At 39.9% G+C, this 16942-nt stretch overlaps 1 protein-coding gene across 10 annotated transcripts in view; it reads left to right on the top strand.

Moving 5' to 3' along the window:
- The first annotated feature begins 983 nt into the window (after positions 1-983).
- Positions 984-16942, top strand: part of HACE1 (HECT domain and ankyrin repeat containing E3 ubiquitin protein ligase 1) — a 132653-nt gene continuing 116694 nt past the window's right edge. For 5 of the 10 annotated variants that reach the window (XR_004672101.2, XM_034962610.3, XM_034962609.3 and 2 more), the window contains exons 1-4: positions 984-1705; positions 8941-8995; positions 10314-10403; positions 12070-12174. Coding sequence is in view for 5 of the 10 variants with exons in the window: in XM_034962610.3 (XP_034818501.1) it covers positions 1630-1705; positions 8941-8995; positions 10314-10403; positions 12070-12174 (326 nt within the window). In the remaining 5 variants the exon portion in view is untranslated. Of the gene's footprint in view, positions 1706-1736; positions 1894-8940; positions 8996-10313; positions 10404-12069; positions 12175-16942 lie in introns of those variants that run through there. The other 5 variants (XM_057302571.2, XM_034962613.3, XM_055113988.2 and 2 more) reach the window with 3 other exon arrangements.

Below are 16942 nucleotides of genomic sequence, written 5' to 3'. Positions count from 1 at the left end.
ACGCCCGGCTAATTTTTGTATATACATATTTTTAGTAGAGACAGGGTTTTACCATGTTGGCCAGGCTGGTCTCAAACTCCTGACCTCAAGTGATCCGCCTGCCTTGGCCTCACAAAGTGCTGGGATTACAGGCATGAGCCACTGCGCCCAGCCTCTGGTATTCTTTTGAAACTTTGACCTCTACCACCTTGTTGCCAGACTGGTTTAGGTATCATCTGATTAGGTGAAGATTACAGAGGTCTTCCCCGAGCCTGTGGCACCACTGGCACAAATGGTCACTAGCTGGAACTGATTTAGGACGGCACTGGCAGGGAAAACACATGCCAACCACCATCTGCCCCTTCATATCCTGAATGGGCAGGTGAGACTCTCTTTCTCTTGGCCAGCCAACATACATCATCAACGTACATGTGCCCATTCATTTCAGGAACAGCTTTGTCTCTTTGAGGAAGAGAAGCTGAAAAAGACAAGCCTTTTGTTTCTCTCTCACTCCAGCATCATCTTGGCACTGGTAATATATCCAAGATATATTGGTGTTAGCCAGGCTCACATTTACCCCTTTGATTGGGTTAATTTTTTCAAGTTCCAACTTCTGTTGTTTCAAGTTTCAAGTGTTCAACTTCTGTGCAGAGCTTATGAATATGATTTTTCGCCACTGAGTTCATTTCTTCCACAATGTAGGTATCCAAATTTTTTTGTAACTTACAAAGTCAAATCCTTTGGATTTCCCACTAGGCTGTGTCATCACATAGACACTTTAGCATTGTACCAAATAAATGAAAAAATTTTTTCAGGTTGTCATCATTCGTATCTTCCCCAGAGCTTTAACTTTGTGCTAGGTGCCTTGTTAAATACAGGGATACAACACAGTTCAAGATTAAATGTCCCTGCTCTCATAAAGCCGCCCGGCAGGAAAAACAACTAATTAAGCTATTGTCAAGTTATTTACAATGAAGACAAAAGCATATTGTGCTTTTGGATTTGTTTGATTTTATTACTCTTTAAGTTTGACATATGAAAATACCATACTTAAACAGTTCATGTAGGGTACCTGAAACAAAGGCACTAATACAGTACTAGAAAGGTGGTGACGGATTTAAGAACAATTGTGCCAATTTCTAATCTGTTTTATAGTAAAGTTATAGAATTGGAGGAAGCTGCTCCTGTACAACTTTGGACGAGGGTAGGAGGAGCAGGGCGTGAGAATGCCTTTCCAGGAACTTAGGAGTACGCCCAGTCGCTGCGTGGCTTCCCGCATACTCAGCCCTGCGCCCGCGTTGGCGTGGCCTGGGCGCCCCCAACGTGACTCCGCCCAGGGCGCTCCGTTCTGCCAGCTGGAAACTACAGTTCCCAGAAGGCCACGCGAGCCCGGGAGGGACGCGGCGGCGGGGGCTGCAGGAAAGGCGCGAGCAGAGGCGGCGGCGGGTGTACCGTAGGTGGTCGGTCCGGCAGCAGCCCGGACCCCGGACGCTGGACGTGGCCCCAGGCAGCCCTCGCAGCTCAGTCCTCTAGCCGGGGCAAGCCCGCGTCTCCGCCTGCTGGACGGGCCCAGGCGAGATGTAGGGCTCTGGGCGCGGAGGCCGCCGGTGGGGCGGCTGATCGCGGAGGATCGCGGAGGGCGCGCCGAGGATGGAGAGAGCGATGGAGCAACTCAACCGCCTGACGCGCTCGCTGCGCCGCGCGCGCACCGTGGAGTTGCCCGAGGGTGAGCCGGGTCGCGGGGCCAGGCTGGCCGCGGGGCTGGGGGCGGCCAGTGGGGCAGGAGCTCCGGCCGCGTCAAGGTCGGGTGGAAAAACTAACTGAAAGCTGAGAAAACGCCCACTTTTACTTTCCAGAGCTGAGAGGCGGCCCCGGGCCCCGAACTCCCGTGGCCCGACGCTCCCACCCCGGCAGGTGGGAGTTTTCGGGAGGAAACTGGGTTGGTGGGGGTTCCGCTGCTGGGAGGAGCGAGACAAAGGTCTCGCAACGTCTGTCGATTAGGGGTCTTGGCAAAGGGGCAGGAATACCAGCCGGAGGCCCGAGACCCGGAGTCAGAAAACATGATAATTGCGGGTCATTTAACAGTAGCTGGGGATAGAGATGATCCAAAGATAGTGTTTACTTTAAGCTGCATCGGGGGGCCAGGCGGGCTTTTATTTTTGTTATTTTTTAAAACGTGGGGCACTGCCTTGTTTTGATAACAGGCAAACAAAGGGTTGTCAAACATCAAACAGGTACTCTTAAAGTACTGTATGGGTAAACACAATATGTTTTTCTTTAATATGCATGCCTGCCTTCATTCTTCATTTATTCATCAGACTAGTATTGAGTGGGCTAGCTGGTAACTAGGACGCATCTGCAAAGAGGAATAAGGCATGGTCCCTGAGGATCAGGACTTTTAGTTCACCGTGCCAGGGTTCCCTCAGGACAGGTAAAACTCTGCTAATAACAAGGAGAGAAAATAAGCAGTTTTGTTTGCAGCGTCAGGAATTCAGACATTTTAGTGGTGATGGGAGACAGCAGTGCTGCTTCTAAGAAGCTTTTGGCTCTTTATGCCCAAGTGAGAGAAGGGTTGGGAGGAGGTTGTAGCTGGTGAATAGCTTTTTTCTTAATTGTAGTACTTTATCTTACTTTTTCAAAACTCTCTTTGAATTGCTGCTGGGTGGTTTGTAGGATAGGGAAGGAGACCTTGGCAGACGGTCATGAAAGAAACGTGGGATTGGGTACTTTGGCGATAATTTTCTTTCCTTTCTTTTATAGAGATGAGGTCTCACTATGTTCCCCAGGCTGGTCTTGAACTCCTGGGCTCAAGTGATCCGCACCCTGCTCCCCCCAAAGTGTTGGGATTACAGATGTGAGCCACCGCGCCTGGCCTGGGAATAATCTTCTTGAAAAAATGGTCTCTAGTCTCTATTTAGAATTCAGATTTTGGTAACTAGATTCTAGCTTCAACTTTTTGTATATTTTCTTTCCAACTTCCACCTTTGAATCCATTTCTTAAGTGCTACTCTTACTTATTTTTCGTAGTCGAATTATTGGTATAGCTTTATGAAGACTACATGTATAATTTATATTGTCTAGTTTGAATCCCGATATTTTTTACATAAATGTGATTTAGAAGACTTTGATAATGTTACTTGGTTTTAAAAGTAATATAGTTTCATTGTAGAAAATTTGGAAAATAAAGAAAAACAAAAAAAATGTCATTCCACCATCCAGTTATAAACAGTGTTACCATTGTTATTTCTTTTTCCCTCCCTAACAAGTTAAAATCATGTTGCATATAGTCTTTTATTTTGTGTTTAGAAAACATCCTTTTTTTTTTTTTGAGACGGAGTCTCACTCTGTCGCCCAGGCTGGAGTGCAGTGGCGCCATCTCGACTCACTTGCAAGCTCTGCCTCCGGGGTTCACGCTATTCTCCTGCCTCAGCCTTCCCGGTAGTTGGGACTACAGGCCCCTGCCACCAGGCCCGGCTAATTTTTTGTATTTTTAGTAGAGACGGGGTTTCGCCGTGTTAGCTAGGATGGTCTCGATCGCCTGACCTCGTGATCTGCCCGCCTCGGCCTCCCAAAGTGCTGGGGGATTACAGGCGTGAGCCACCATGCCCCGCCCCAAATGTTGTTTTTTTTTGTATTCTTCAATAGGCTTAATGACTTCAGAATTTCATAGGATGCATGTAACAAATGTTGAATCTAAATACTGTTTTTAAACTGATTTTATGAGAAACAGCTTTGTATTTAAGACATAGTCTGCCTCTAAATACTTCCTTAGGGTTAATTCTTACAAGAAGAATATCTACAATACATTTCTAAGGCTCAACATATCAGTTTCTCAACTTACTCCTTGGAAAGTTCCACCAGCAGTCTGAGAGTGCCCAGAAACTAGAGTATGATTAGTAAAAGTAAAACTTTTCCACATAGGCAAAAATGGCATCTTGTTTGCATTTGCTTTTCTTTGATTATAATGAATTTGTTCATTTTGTTCCTTGAATTTAATTTATCTTTGTCTCTAAGCTCTGATGAGTCTTTGAATTCTCTGAGCTTGGCTCTTTAAAGTATATCATACATATAGGAATGTGTATATATATGTAAATATATATGTAAATATATATGTAAATATATATATGTAAATATATATGTAAATATATATGTAAATATATATGTAAATATATATATAACATTCCTACTGATACAAATCCACATTTGTGCTTACATTTTAAGGGCTGAATGGAAACTCTGAGATCTCTCTAAATTTAGAAAATAATCAGATTTTTTTTGCTTTGTTAGAATTCAGTAATCAATAAGCATCTAATTACAACAAACTATTAAACTTGTAAACTTTTTAGTCAGCTTGTACTCTAAAATTAATTTTGTTGCAAAGGTTGAAACTATAGATGTTTGATAAACTGAGTTGGATGCTATGTTTCCTTGAGATGATGAAAACCTGAGTATTACCCTAAGTAATGGAGTGCAGGTAGTTGAGTCCTCCTAGGCAGGCCTAACACAGGAATATTCTTGAGAGAAAAAGAGGTGAAGAGTAAGAAATTACTTTAGGGATATGGATTCTTAGTAGTGTTTAAAAGTTGGAGGCCGGGCGCAGTGGCTCACACCTGTAATCCCAGCACTTTGGGAAGCCGACGTGGGTGGATCACCTGAGGTCAGGAGTGTGAGACCAGCTGGCTAACATGGTGAACCCTCGGCTCTACTAAAAATACAAAAAATTAGCTGGATGTGGTGGCGGGTGCCTGTAATCCCAGCTACTTGGGAGGCTGAGGCAGGAGAATTGCTTGAACCTGGGAGGCGGAGGTTGCAGTGAGCCAAGATCGCGCCACTGCATTCCAGCCTGGACGTCAAGAGCGAAACTCAGTCTCAAAAAAAAAAAACCACATAAATAAAAGGAAGGTGTATGTTGTTAGTGTATGTAAAGTTTGAACTACTATATAGTGAATGCAGTTTGTTTAATAAAATAATAAAATTTGAGCCCATTTTAGCATATGTGATTGGGATAATTGTGTTTAAAAAAATTACTCCATGTGATGGTTTGAAGAGAAATTGTATATAATTAATTACTCTGAGCACCTTTTTTTTGTTAACAGTTGGGTTTTGAAACTGTAGTGATAAAAATGGCAAACATGTCTAATAAAGTGATAGATTAAACTTTTCTTGTCACCCTGGAGACTTTAATTACATACGTAATCCTGAAGGTGTCTTCAAGAGTAGACAAGGAAGTATCTGGCAACAAATTGTATTCTGTCCTTTCTTAGTATAGTATTTCTTGGATAGTCTCCTTCTAGCACCACAGTTGTGGTTAGATTTATTTCTTCATACTTACCTGTTAATGTATGTGACCTACTTTTTTCTTTAGGTTAGATGTGACTTAAGATGTAAATCTAATTTTTATCTAAAAAATAAAAACCTTACAAATACAACCATTGTGAACCTTATTATGCTCACTAACGCTCACTTAAAATTATGCACTATCTTGATTTAAAGTTTATCTTGATTTAAGTTTAAACCCACAAATAACAAGTGTTTTTTTATGACTTTATTATGGGGTGACTTAATGGAAATTCTCATGGTTTAGAAGTTCAGATTTTTATTGGGACATGTATTATTATATGAACGATAAAGAATGTTGTCATGCCAAGGGAGGCTTAGTGTAGTATTTTCAACTCCTGGTGGTGACTCATTGGTAGTTTCTGAGAGCAATTAGTGGGTTGCAGTCAGCATTTAAAAAAAGAAATATAAGAGGATAAAACAGAGTCTATTTTACATATTAAGAATAGTATTCTATTGTAGACCTTCTGGTTATGTGGTATATACTGGGTGCATTGTAGGATATATTATCTTTTTATTTTTTATCTTTATTTTTTATTTTTTTTTCCGAGATGGAGTCTCGCTCTGTTGCCCAGGCTGGAGTGCAGTGGCACGATCTCAGCTCATTGCAAGCTCTGCCTCCTGGGTTCACGCCATTCTCCTACCTCGACCTCCCGAGTAGCTGGAACTACAGGTGCCTGCCACCACACCTGGCTAATTTTTGTATTTTTAGTAGAGATGGGGTTTCACCTTGTTAGCCAGGATGGTCTTGATCTCCTGACCTTGTGATCTGCCTGCCTTGGCCTCCCAAAGTGCTGGGATTACAGGCGTGAGCCACTGCACCCAGCCAGGATATATTATTTGTAGAGGCTCTGGAATCAGCCACATAATGCCACTGTTACACAGCTTGTTACTTAACTAGTACTTCAGTTTTCTCATTTGTAAAATGAGGATAATAGTACCTACTTCATAGGGTGGTTGTGAGGAGAAAAGCAATGATACATGCAAAGTGTTTAGAAAAGTGCCTTTAAGATAATGGTTCTTAAATGTTATTAATAGGATTTATTAGTATTTTACTTTTATAGTGAAAAAGTTGTTGCATCTGCATACTGAACTTGTGAATGTTGCCAAGGACTAAATTGTTTTTCATGTATACACTCACAGTAAAATAATGAACAAATATGTGAAGGAATATTGATAACTTTTTTCCATTTCCCCTATAAATAGCTCAGTTTATATTTCTAAACATATGAATTATGTTTTTCAAACACAATTATAATACCATTACTAGAGCCAATACAATTAACAGTAATATTGTATTATCTTGAAATAAAATACCAAGTCCATATACAGTTTGTCCTCATCTCAAAAATTGTCTCAAAAATGTCCTTTTACAGTTTTTTTTTTTTTGAATCACTATCCAGATAAGGACTACATATTACGTATGGTTGATGTGTCTCTTAAGACTCTTAATGTATGACAGTTCCTCCTCCTTTTAAAAAAAGTATTTTTTAAAGTAATTTTAAACTTACAGAAAACTTACATGATTAGCCCAGAGTTCCTCCCATGTAACTTCCACTCACGTTTCCCTAAGGTTAACATCTTGTACAACCACAGTACAGTTGTCAAAAATAAGAAATTAACATTTGTGTATATTATTAACTATACTACAGAGTTTGTTAAAATTTCACCAGCTTTCCCACTAATGTCATTTAAGGATCCAATTCAGGATAACACATTGCCTTTAGTTATGTTTCTTTAGTCTCCTCCAAACTGTGATAGTTCTTTAGTTTTTCTTTGTGTTTAACGGTCGTGAGACTTTTAAAGAGGACCGATCAGGTGTTTTGTGGAATTCCCTTTAATTTGGGCTTTTCTGACATTTTCTCATGATTAGATTGAAGTTATGCATTTTTGGCAAGAACAGTAGTCCACCCTTATCTGCAGCTTTGCTTTCCGAGGTTTCAGTTGCGGGAGGCACAGCACGATATTTTGAGAGAGAGGGAGAGAGACCACATTCACATAACTTTTATTACAGTATAGTGTTATAATTGTCCTAATTTATTATTTATTGTTGTTAATCTCTTACTGTGCCCAATTTATAAATTAAACTTTATCATGTAGGGAAAAAAATCATATACATAGGGTTTGGTACTATCCATGGTTTTAGGCATTGACTCGGGGTCTTGGAATGTATCCCCTGCGGATAAGTGGGGACTGCTGTACTGCAAAAGTGATGTGTCCTTTTCAGTGGATCATATCAGGAACTATATGATATTGAGCATATATTATTTTTGGTGATGTTACCCTTTGTCAGTTGATTAAGATAGTGTCTGCTGGGTTCTTCACTATACATTTTCTTTTTCCTTTGTAATTAGTCAATATTTTTGAGAGGTACTTGATACTGTGTAAATATCCTGTTTCTCCTTAAACTTTAACCTATTAACTGAGCATCAGCATTAACTTTTAAAAGGGCTGAGTGGGGGTTGTCAGGGTTTCATCTTTGTAAATAATTTATTAAAAAACATAAACCTCCAAAATACATTGAATTGAGAAATGACCCTTAGTAATATATAAAAATCAATTCAAAACACTAGCTAAAATGTACATAAGTATAATATGGCATCATAGATGTTGATTTTTAACCTTTTGGGTCATGTTTTTGTGAATTTATTGTGTAAAGGGTCTCTCTTAGCCTGTTTTCTGCTGATAGAACAATACCACAGACTGGATAATTTGTAAAGAAAACAAATGTATTTCTCACAGTTCTGGAAGCTGGGAAGTCCAACAGTGTGGCACCAGCATCGAGTAAGAGTCATCCCGTGGTGGAAGGCAGAACGGTGAGAGAGGAAGGGTGCTGAACTTCATTATAACTAACCCACTCCTGGATTAACAGAATTAATCCATTCATGAAAGAGGAGCCCTCATGGCTCAATTGCCTCCCCAAAGCCTCACCTCTTCACACTGCCATAATAGCAACCAAATTTCCAACACATGAACTTTTGGTAGATGCATTCAAACCATAGCACATATGAATAAAAATGTTGTGAGTAAAGTGGTAAGTACAATGAAGACTTCAGTGCTCTTTCATAAAAGCTTCTAAACTAATTTCTTTTGTAATAATATTGACAAGAAGCCAGTATTGTGTATATTTAAGGTTTTAAAATTATTTTAGCATATATATATTTAATATCCATATATATTTAAAATTCCCCCAAACTACATGTAAGTATGATAAAACATGATGCCTATAAATACCTCTTTGGAAGTAAAAGAAATTTCAATTGTTAAAGCTACAGAAAGGTTTTTGGATGATGATGCGCGGGCTACCATACTACGCTTAGAGAATTGTTTTTTGGTGGATAATGGGACAAAACCTTCTGAAGAATCAGTCTTTAATTTTCCTTTTACATCCAGAAGCTAAGCTCTTTTGTAATGATGTAAAAGGGATAAGCAGTGGAGGGGATGAAAGATTCTGCACTATCGTAAATTCTGAAATACCTCTGGTATTCTGCATTATTCTTTCCTCCTTCTTCCTCTCCTTTTCGCTTTTTGTATAGAGTTAGGAAAATTCTAAACTAATCTTAAGTATCACCCCTTGGACAAAGTAGGGGATAAATGAACTCTTTCTGTTTTTTTTTTACTCAGATAATGAAACTGCTGTTTATACATTAATGCCAATGGTTATGGCTGATCAACACAGGTGAGTGCTTGTTTCAAAAATTTTTGCTTTTTAAGAAGCATACATTGTTCTAAATGTGTACTGCATGCCTGCGCATGCGCGCGCGTGCGCGCGCGCGCGCACACACACACACACACACACAGAGACAGTTTGGACATAGATGTTGTTCTGGGGCAAGTTATTTAACTTTTCTGTTATAATTTTGTGTGTGTGAAATAAGGAATAAGATTTTCCAAGATCTATATGAGCTGTAACATTTTATGATAGATTTTCTTAATGAATATTGAAATATTAAGTATTTGGTTGGTCACTCACATAGAAAAGTACATTGTCATGATTTCTTTTAGAGGTCACTACTGATCTTTATAGTAAAAGATTATGGCTGAGGGACAACTTATTTCCCTTATGTGCTACTTACTTTTGTGTTCCTTTTATTGATGTAGTGTTGACATTCTTTTACAGGGCCATATATGAAATACAATTATTTGGCTTTGTGAGGGGGTCTTTACACTTACACCAGTCAGCTCTGCCATGGCTAGCCATTGAATTTTTTGATATAAGAAGAAGAATGTAAAGAGAAACTATTTTGAAACAAGTTTAAAAATTTTTTTTTGTTTTTAATTTCCTACCTGGTATAATTAAAAAATGTTTTTTGTCTGATTTTCTTTATTTGGCCAAAATTAATATAGCTAGGCTCAACTTTTGGCAAGGGGAGCAGCCAGGCCTACACCCTTTGTTTCTCAAGAATCTAAGGAAAGCTAAAGCCAGCTTAGTCTGTTGTGTGTCCTAAGAGCAGGTAACATAGGATTATCCAAGTGGCAGATGAGGAAACCTTCAGCACCTGCTTATTGGTCAAGGCGTTTGGTTTTTGGATGATACTGAGCTGGCTAACATACTAAGAGAATAGTACAGTATTTTGTGGTGGGTGTGGGACAAAACTGGAAGAATCAGAAGAATAGCTAGGCCAGGTGGGGTGGCTCACGCCTGTAATCCCAGCACTTCGGGAGGCCGAGGCGGGCAGATCACGAGGTCAAGAGATTGAGACCATCTTGGCCAACTTGGTGAAACCCCCTCTCTACTAAAAATACAAAAATTAGCCGGGTGTAGTGGCATGCGCCTGTAGTCCGGCTACTCGGGAGGCTGAGGCAGGAGAATTGCTTGAACCAGGGAGGTGGAGGTTGCAGTGAGCCAGGATCTCGCCACTGTACTCCAGCCTGGTGACAGAGCAAGACTCTTGTCTCAACAAACAAACAGAGCAGCTAAAGAGTTGTTAACTTGATTTATTATGTTTTTAAAAACTTTTTTTACACGTTGATTCCTCATTTTTATTTTGGCATAGGTCTGTTTCTGAACTACTATCAAATTCAAAATTTGATGTCAATTATGCGTTCGGACGTGTGAAAAGAAGCTTGCTTCACATTGCAGCAAAGTAAGACTAAAGATATTTTGAGTTAAACTCTGATCTAGGGCAAGGATCAGTAAGCTTTGAACAGCATTATCACACAATATTTCTGGGGAGAGATGAGAACAGACAGCTGAGTAATTCTTTATCCTGTTTGAGGGCGTGGTGTGCTATCCGTTCTGTCTCTAAACTGTTAACTTTGGGATTGTATGTAAATCTCATGTCCCTCTTGTCTTGTTTTATATCAGATGAGAGTAGGTTAGACATGGAGATTGTCTTTCCTGGATGTACTTACTGGTACAGTTCACCAAAATTTTCTTTTTATCCCAGCAATATGAGATTTTATATGCTGTCTGCAGATGAAGTCATTGGCTTTATATTTTTTACATAGGTGGAGAATGATTTTTATCTATAGTTTCCTGGTATGTAATCAATCAGTTAACTAATTGGTACCTATCCTCTTTTCAGGATTTAGGTAGATGTGTTGAAATTAATTGTTCATGAATAATTTGGCTTATGAAAGGCCAGAAAGTTGAAAGTATCATATGGTTTCTTTGAAGTATTTGAATTTCTCAAATACTTTATAATTTTCATAGTAGAATGGACCATCTTGAAAGTAGAGAATGTTTACTGTTTGTGTCAGAAGTTAAATCAAATTATAGGTAAAAATAATGTGTTTAAAAGGCCATGCACAGGGGCTCACACCTGTAATCCCAGCACTTTTGGAGGCTGAGGTGGGTAGATCACTTGAGGTCAGGAGTTCGAGACCAGCCTTGCCAACGTGGTGAAACCCCATCTCTACTAAAAATACAAAAATCAGCTTGGCGTGATGGCGTGCGCCTGTAATCCCAGCTACTTGGGAGGCTGAGGCAGGAGAATTGCTTGAACCCTGGAGGCTGAGGTTGCAGTGAGCCAAGATTGTGCCACTGCTTTCCAGCCTGGGTGACACAGCAAGACTCTGTCTCAAAAAAAAAAAAAAAAAAATGGACGGGCGTGGTGGCTCACGCCTGTAATCCTAGCACTTTGGGAGGCCGAGGCAGGCGGATTTTGAGGTCAGGAGATTGAGACCATCCTGGCTAACACGGTGAAACCCCGTCTCTGCTAAAAATACAAAAAAAAAGTAGCCTGGCATGGTGGCAGGTGCCTGTGGTCCCAGCTACTCAGGAGGCTGAGGCAGGAGAATGGCATGAACCCGGGAGGCGGAGCTTGCAGTGAGCTGAGATCGCACCACTGCACTCCAGCCTGGGTGACGTGCGAGACTCTGTCTCAAGAAAAAAAAAAAAAATGTGTTTAAGGCCAGGCATGGAGGCTCACACCTGTAATCCCAGCACTTTGGGAGGCTGAGGTAGGAGGATTGCTTCAGTTCAGGAGTTTGAAATCAGCCTGGGCAACATAATGAGGTCTCTTCTCTACAGAAAAAAAAAAAAAAAAAATTACCCAATTGTGGTGGCTCATGCCTGTAAGTCCCAGCTACTTGGGAGGCTGAGGTGGGAGGATTGCTTGAGCCCAGGAGGTCAAGGCTACAGTGAACTGTGATGGTGCCACTGCACTCCAGTGTGGGCGACAGAGCAAGACTCTGTCTGAAAAACAAAAAGAAAATTGTGTTTAATAGAATATTTTGTTTTTTAATTAAACTACATCAAGTATGGCTGTATGTTGAATGTATCTGAACTGTCTTTTAATATTGTTTTAGTTGTGGATCGGTGGAATGCTTGGTTTTGCTGTTAAAGAAAGGAGCAAATCCTAACTATCAAGATATTTCAGGCTGTACACCCCTTCATTTGGCAGCAAGAAATGGGTAACTATTTAGTTTTCTTAAGTGGCTTAAGTTGTATTATCAGTTATTCAAGGCACTTTGCCTTCGTTTGATGATTCTTCCCGCATCCCTGATATTTACCTTGGGAAAAACTACAATAATGGTGCAAATTTTATTTTCTATATTTTTTTTGTATCTCAAAGATATTATTGATGATATTGTTCTTCTTTATTAGTGGATCTGGGGTCATTATATTCAATTTAAAAATAGCTATCATATTTATTAATTTATTAGATTCTTACTAATTTTCTTCTTGAAAATATATGTGGAAGTTCATTATTACTTGTATTATAGTGACATTGTATTTTCTGAAAAGCATAATTTTCATCTCTATTTTAGTGTGCTTTTTTTCTGCTAATCTTTTGCCACTCCTAACTCCATGGCTCATTTTGCAAATTGCTTGTTTAGCTAATTTTATTAATGGAATTATACACAGACTTAATATATTGTACACAGTTTATTTGTAATTATTGTGAATGAGCTGTACCAGACTAATCTTCCTAGATACTAGGGTAGTTTACTCCTTTTAGTGCTAACATTAGTTTTTATTTAGTCTGAGAAATCAGACCAAAATGATTGGAATTATGTTTAAAATGAAAATAAGTATTTTTTGATTCAGGACTTGAAGAACTTATATTTTATAAACTCTTTCTTTTTTTTATTTTTTGAGATGGAGTCTCACTCCGTCACCAGGCTGGAGTGCAGTGGCACAGTCTCGGCTCGCTGCAACCTCTATCTCCCGAGTTCAAGTGATTCTCCTGCCTCAGCCTCCTGAGTAGCTGGGATTACAGGCACGTGCCACCACGCCCAGCTAATTTTTGTATTTTTAGTAGAGACGGGGTTTCACCATGTTGGCCAGGATGGTCTCGATTTCCTGACCTCAGGTGATCCGCCCACCTCGGCCTCCCAAAGTGCTGGGATTACAGGCGTGAGCCACCGCACCCAGCCTAAACACTTTCAAACACTGTAAAACTTCTTTACCGAGTCCAGGCCTGTAATCCCAGCCTTTTGGGAGGCCAAGGCAGGCGGATCATCTGAGGTCAGGAGTTTGAGACCAGTCTGACCAATGTGGTGAAACCCTGTCTCTACTAAAAATACAAAAATAATCCAGGCATGGTGGCGCATGCCTGTAATCTTAGCTACTTAGGAGGCTGAGGCATGAAAATTGCTTGAGCCTGGGAGGCTGAGGCATGACAGTCGCTTGAGTGCCCGGGAGAGCTAGGCTGCAGTGAGTGGAGATTGCGCCATTGCATTCCAGCCTGGACAACAGAGGGAAACTCTGTCTCAAAACAACAAAAACAACAAAAAAACCCCAAAAAACTTCTCTATGGACACGGTATACAAATGCATTGTGTCTTTTTTTTTTAATTACTCTTGAAGATGTTTTTGTTTCCTGTTCTCAACTGTGCTTCTAGATATTTGAGTTGACTGCCTAATAAGATGGATATGGAGCTAAAAATTGTCCATTACATCAATCCAAGGCCAAATTTTTGCGTATAAAGATTAAAACAGAGCAAAAAAGACAACAATAGTGTTGCCTAGGTTGGACAGGGGAAGGGCATAGTCCTTTGACTCTTGCTGATCTGCTCCATTTCCTGATTTAGCATGTGAGCCAGTTTAATTGTCCACTGTTCTCATAGGTAACAATGTGCTGATTAAACAGTTGTTTTTATAATTAGCCATGTTAGGTATCTTGTAATGTGTCACACCCAAGGTCATAGAGTAAATCATTCATTCCCTTGCTGAATTGATCTCAGGTCTAGGTATATTATCCCACGTGTTGATAGGGTATTGACAAAGGTCTTGAAAAGGTTACATGTAGAAAAATATCAGTACTCTGTTTCAACAACTATGTTAATGAAAGGAGAGATTAGTGCAGAGCAGGGATAAAAACTCTGCTGTCATTTCAGTAGGCGACTTAGTCATAAGACTTCAGTGTGAGGAGCAAGAAATAAGTCTTAGACTTGAAAGGCAGGATGTTCTTGGTCTGCTGAAAAGAATTTTCATGTACTGTTTTTCAGAAACAAATAAAGTGGCACAGAGAAAAGAAATAGTTTTGATCACTCTTTTGTCAACAGTGATTGAAGACCATTACATTTTAAAGGTGAAGAAATATGGCAGATATTACATGATTCACATAGCTATTCAGCAAGAAGAAAAGGAATAAAAAGAATTCATGACCCTGTCTTTAATTTGGATACTTTTCTGTTTCTATAAAGATTACTCTTGATATTCAATACTTAAATATTTTGGTTTTTATTATTTATTGAGTGGAAGCCTTGTACAACTTAGAGGTGCTCAATGTTTGCTAAGTGACTTGAGTACTTCCTGTAGTGGCTGATGTTTTCAGAAATAGCTTTTTACTGTAATTTCTTTATGAGTTCACATTTATCCATACTGAAGTAGAAGTCATAGTAGAGTTCTTCCCATTTTGTTGGTCAATCTGCGTTTTGGGGCCAGCTTTTTGTTTTGTTCCCTCAGCTGTCATCAGATGGCTGCTATATTTCTCTTGGCTTGCTTTAGCATTTTTCTCTTTGCCATTAGTGCTGTATTGGATTGTCCTCCTTTCCAAAAGAAGCCCCATTAAGCTTCCACAGAGCACTTGGGTGACTGGTCCCTATGTAATTTGGGTTGCCATAAGCTCCCTATAATTGGGGCAATATCTGAGCAGGAATATAGTTGCTTCCTTGTACAGGGGGATTCAGCATTGCTCATGCTTATGTGAGAATGTTAGAAGGAGAGGCTTTAAAATTATTGTGTGTTCTTAGGTTGTGTTTTGGTCAGTTTTGAAAGAAGAGTTTTTCTTTATTTTTTAGGTGATTATGAGCTCATAAAGGGTAGGGCCCATGTGTTACATAATATTTTAGTTCTGTTAGCAAAATAGCTACTTATTTATTGGGTTGATTTGACTTATTCAGACCCTGGAAAATAGTAATAATGGTTGTTCAATAGAAAGATAGGATATATTTCTCTCCTACATTCCCTGTACCTTTTGCAATTCATTTTTGGAAGGGGAAGCATTATAGATTACTGCTTTTCTTCAACAACCCCTACCATAAACACTTTTTTGGGCCTATTTCCCTGGCTCATTCCTACCTAATGATTTATTTTGGCATTATTGGCTTAGGCCAGTGGTCCATAATAGGCTTCTGAAAGGTTTTAGAAATCCACCCATATAGGTATAGACACACGAACACACATTTAAACAATGTATTTATTTTAATGGGACTGTCTGGTTTGTGGTCTCATGATTATTGAATATTTATTTCTTAAGGTTTTCCTAACAGTGTGTTAGATAAAGGAACTTTGTAAATGTTTTATCTTAAAAGTTTACCCAGAGTTGGCTGGGTGTGGTGGCTCAAGCCTGTAATCCCAGCACTTTGGGAGGCCGAGGTGGGCAGATCACGAGGTTAGGAGATCGAGACCATCCTGGCTAACACGGTGAAACCCCTTCTCTACTAAAAATACAGAAAATTAGCCAGGCATGGTGGCGGGTGCCTGTAGTCCCAGCTACTCAGGAGGCTGAGGCAGGAGAATGGCGTGAACCTGGGAGGAGGAGCTTGCAGTGAGCCGAGATCGTGCCACTGTACTCCAGCCTGGGCGACAGAGTGAGACTCTTGTCTCAAAAAAAAAAAAAAAAAGTTTACCCAGAGCTTTATTTTCTTCAGTTTCTTTGATTATAATGCTAATTTTAAGTGATATTTAACTTCATTACAAGTACAAAAAGCAAGAAAAGTAACTTGTCAGTTGTTTTTTTCTAAAAAGTTTTATTCAATCAATGAGAATTTTAGCTATTGACTTACAAGATTGAATATTAATAATCAAAGTTTTATTGAGAGCTACTATGAGCCTGGCTATGCTTACTACTGAGTTGATTAAAGAAATATGATATAATCCATGGTATGAAGATGTTTATGATCTAGTTGAATAAATAGTAATATATTCATGTATAGTATATACTCTGCCATTCAAAGTAATGGCAAAAACCACCATTACTTTTGCACCAACCTCATATTACTACTATATTTATTATATAATATGTATACAATACATATGTATTTAACATATACACACTGTATTGTATGTATTACTGTTTACTCACTGGACTATTTACCAGTGAACTATACACTTAAAAATGGTTGTGATGGGGGCCGGGTGTGGTGGCTCACGCCTGTAATCCCAGCACTTAGGGAGGCTGAGGCAGGCGGATTGCCTGAGGTCAGGAGTTAAAGATGAGCCTGGCCAACGTGGTGAAACCCAGTCTCTACTAAAAATACGAAAAATTAGCTGGGCATGGTGACGGGCGCCTGTAATCCCAGCTACTTGGGAGGCTAAGGCAGGAGAATTGCTTGAACCCAGGAGGTAGAGGTTGCAGTGAGCCTAAATTGTGCCACTGCACTCCAGCCTGGGCAACAAAAGTGAAACTCTGTCTCAAAAAAAAAAAAAAAAGGTTGTGATGGAGGCTGGGTGCAGTGGCTCACGCCTGTAATCCCAGCACTTTGGGAGGCTTGTGGGGGTGGGGGTGGATCACCTGATGTCAGGAGTTCGAGACCAGCCTGTCCAACATGGTGAAACCCTGTCTTTACTAAAATACACAAAAATTAGCCTGGCGTGGTGGTGCATGTCTGTAATCCCAGCTACTCGGGAGGCTGAGACAGAAGAATTGCTTGAACCTGGGAGGCGGAGGTTGCAGTGAGCCGAGATCGCATCACTGCACTCCAGCCTGGGCAACAAAGAGTGAAACTCCGTC

Source organism: Pan paniscus, chromosome 5 (genome assembly GCF_029289425.2).
Source record: "Pan paniscus chromosome 5, NHGRI_mPanPan1-v2.0_pri, whole genome shotgun sequence".
NCBI lineage: Eukaryota > Metazoa > Chordata > Mammalia > Primates > Hominidae > Pan > Pan paniscus.
The sequence above is the reverse complement of the archived record's forward strand: the minus strand, read 5'-3'. Positions and strand labels throughout refer to the sequence as shown.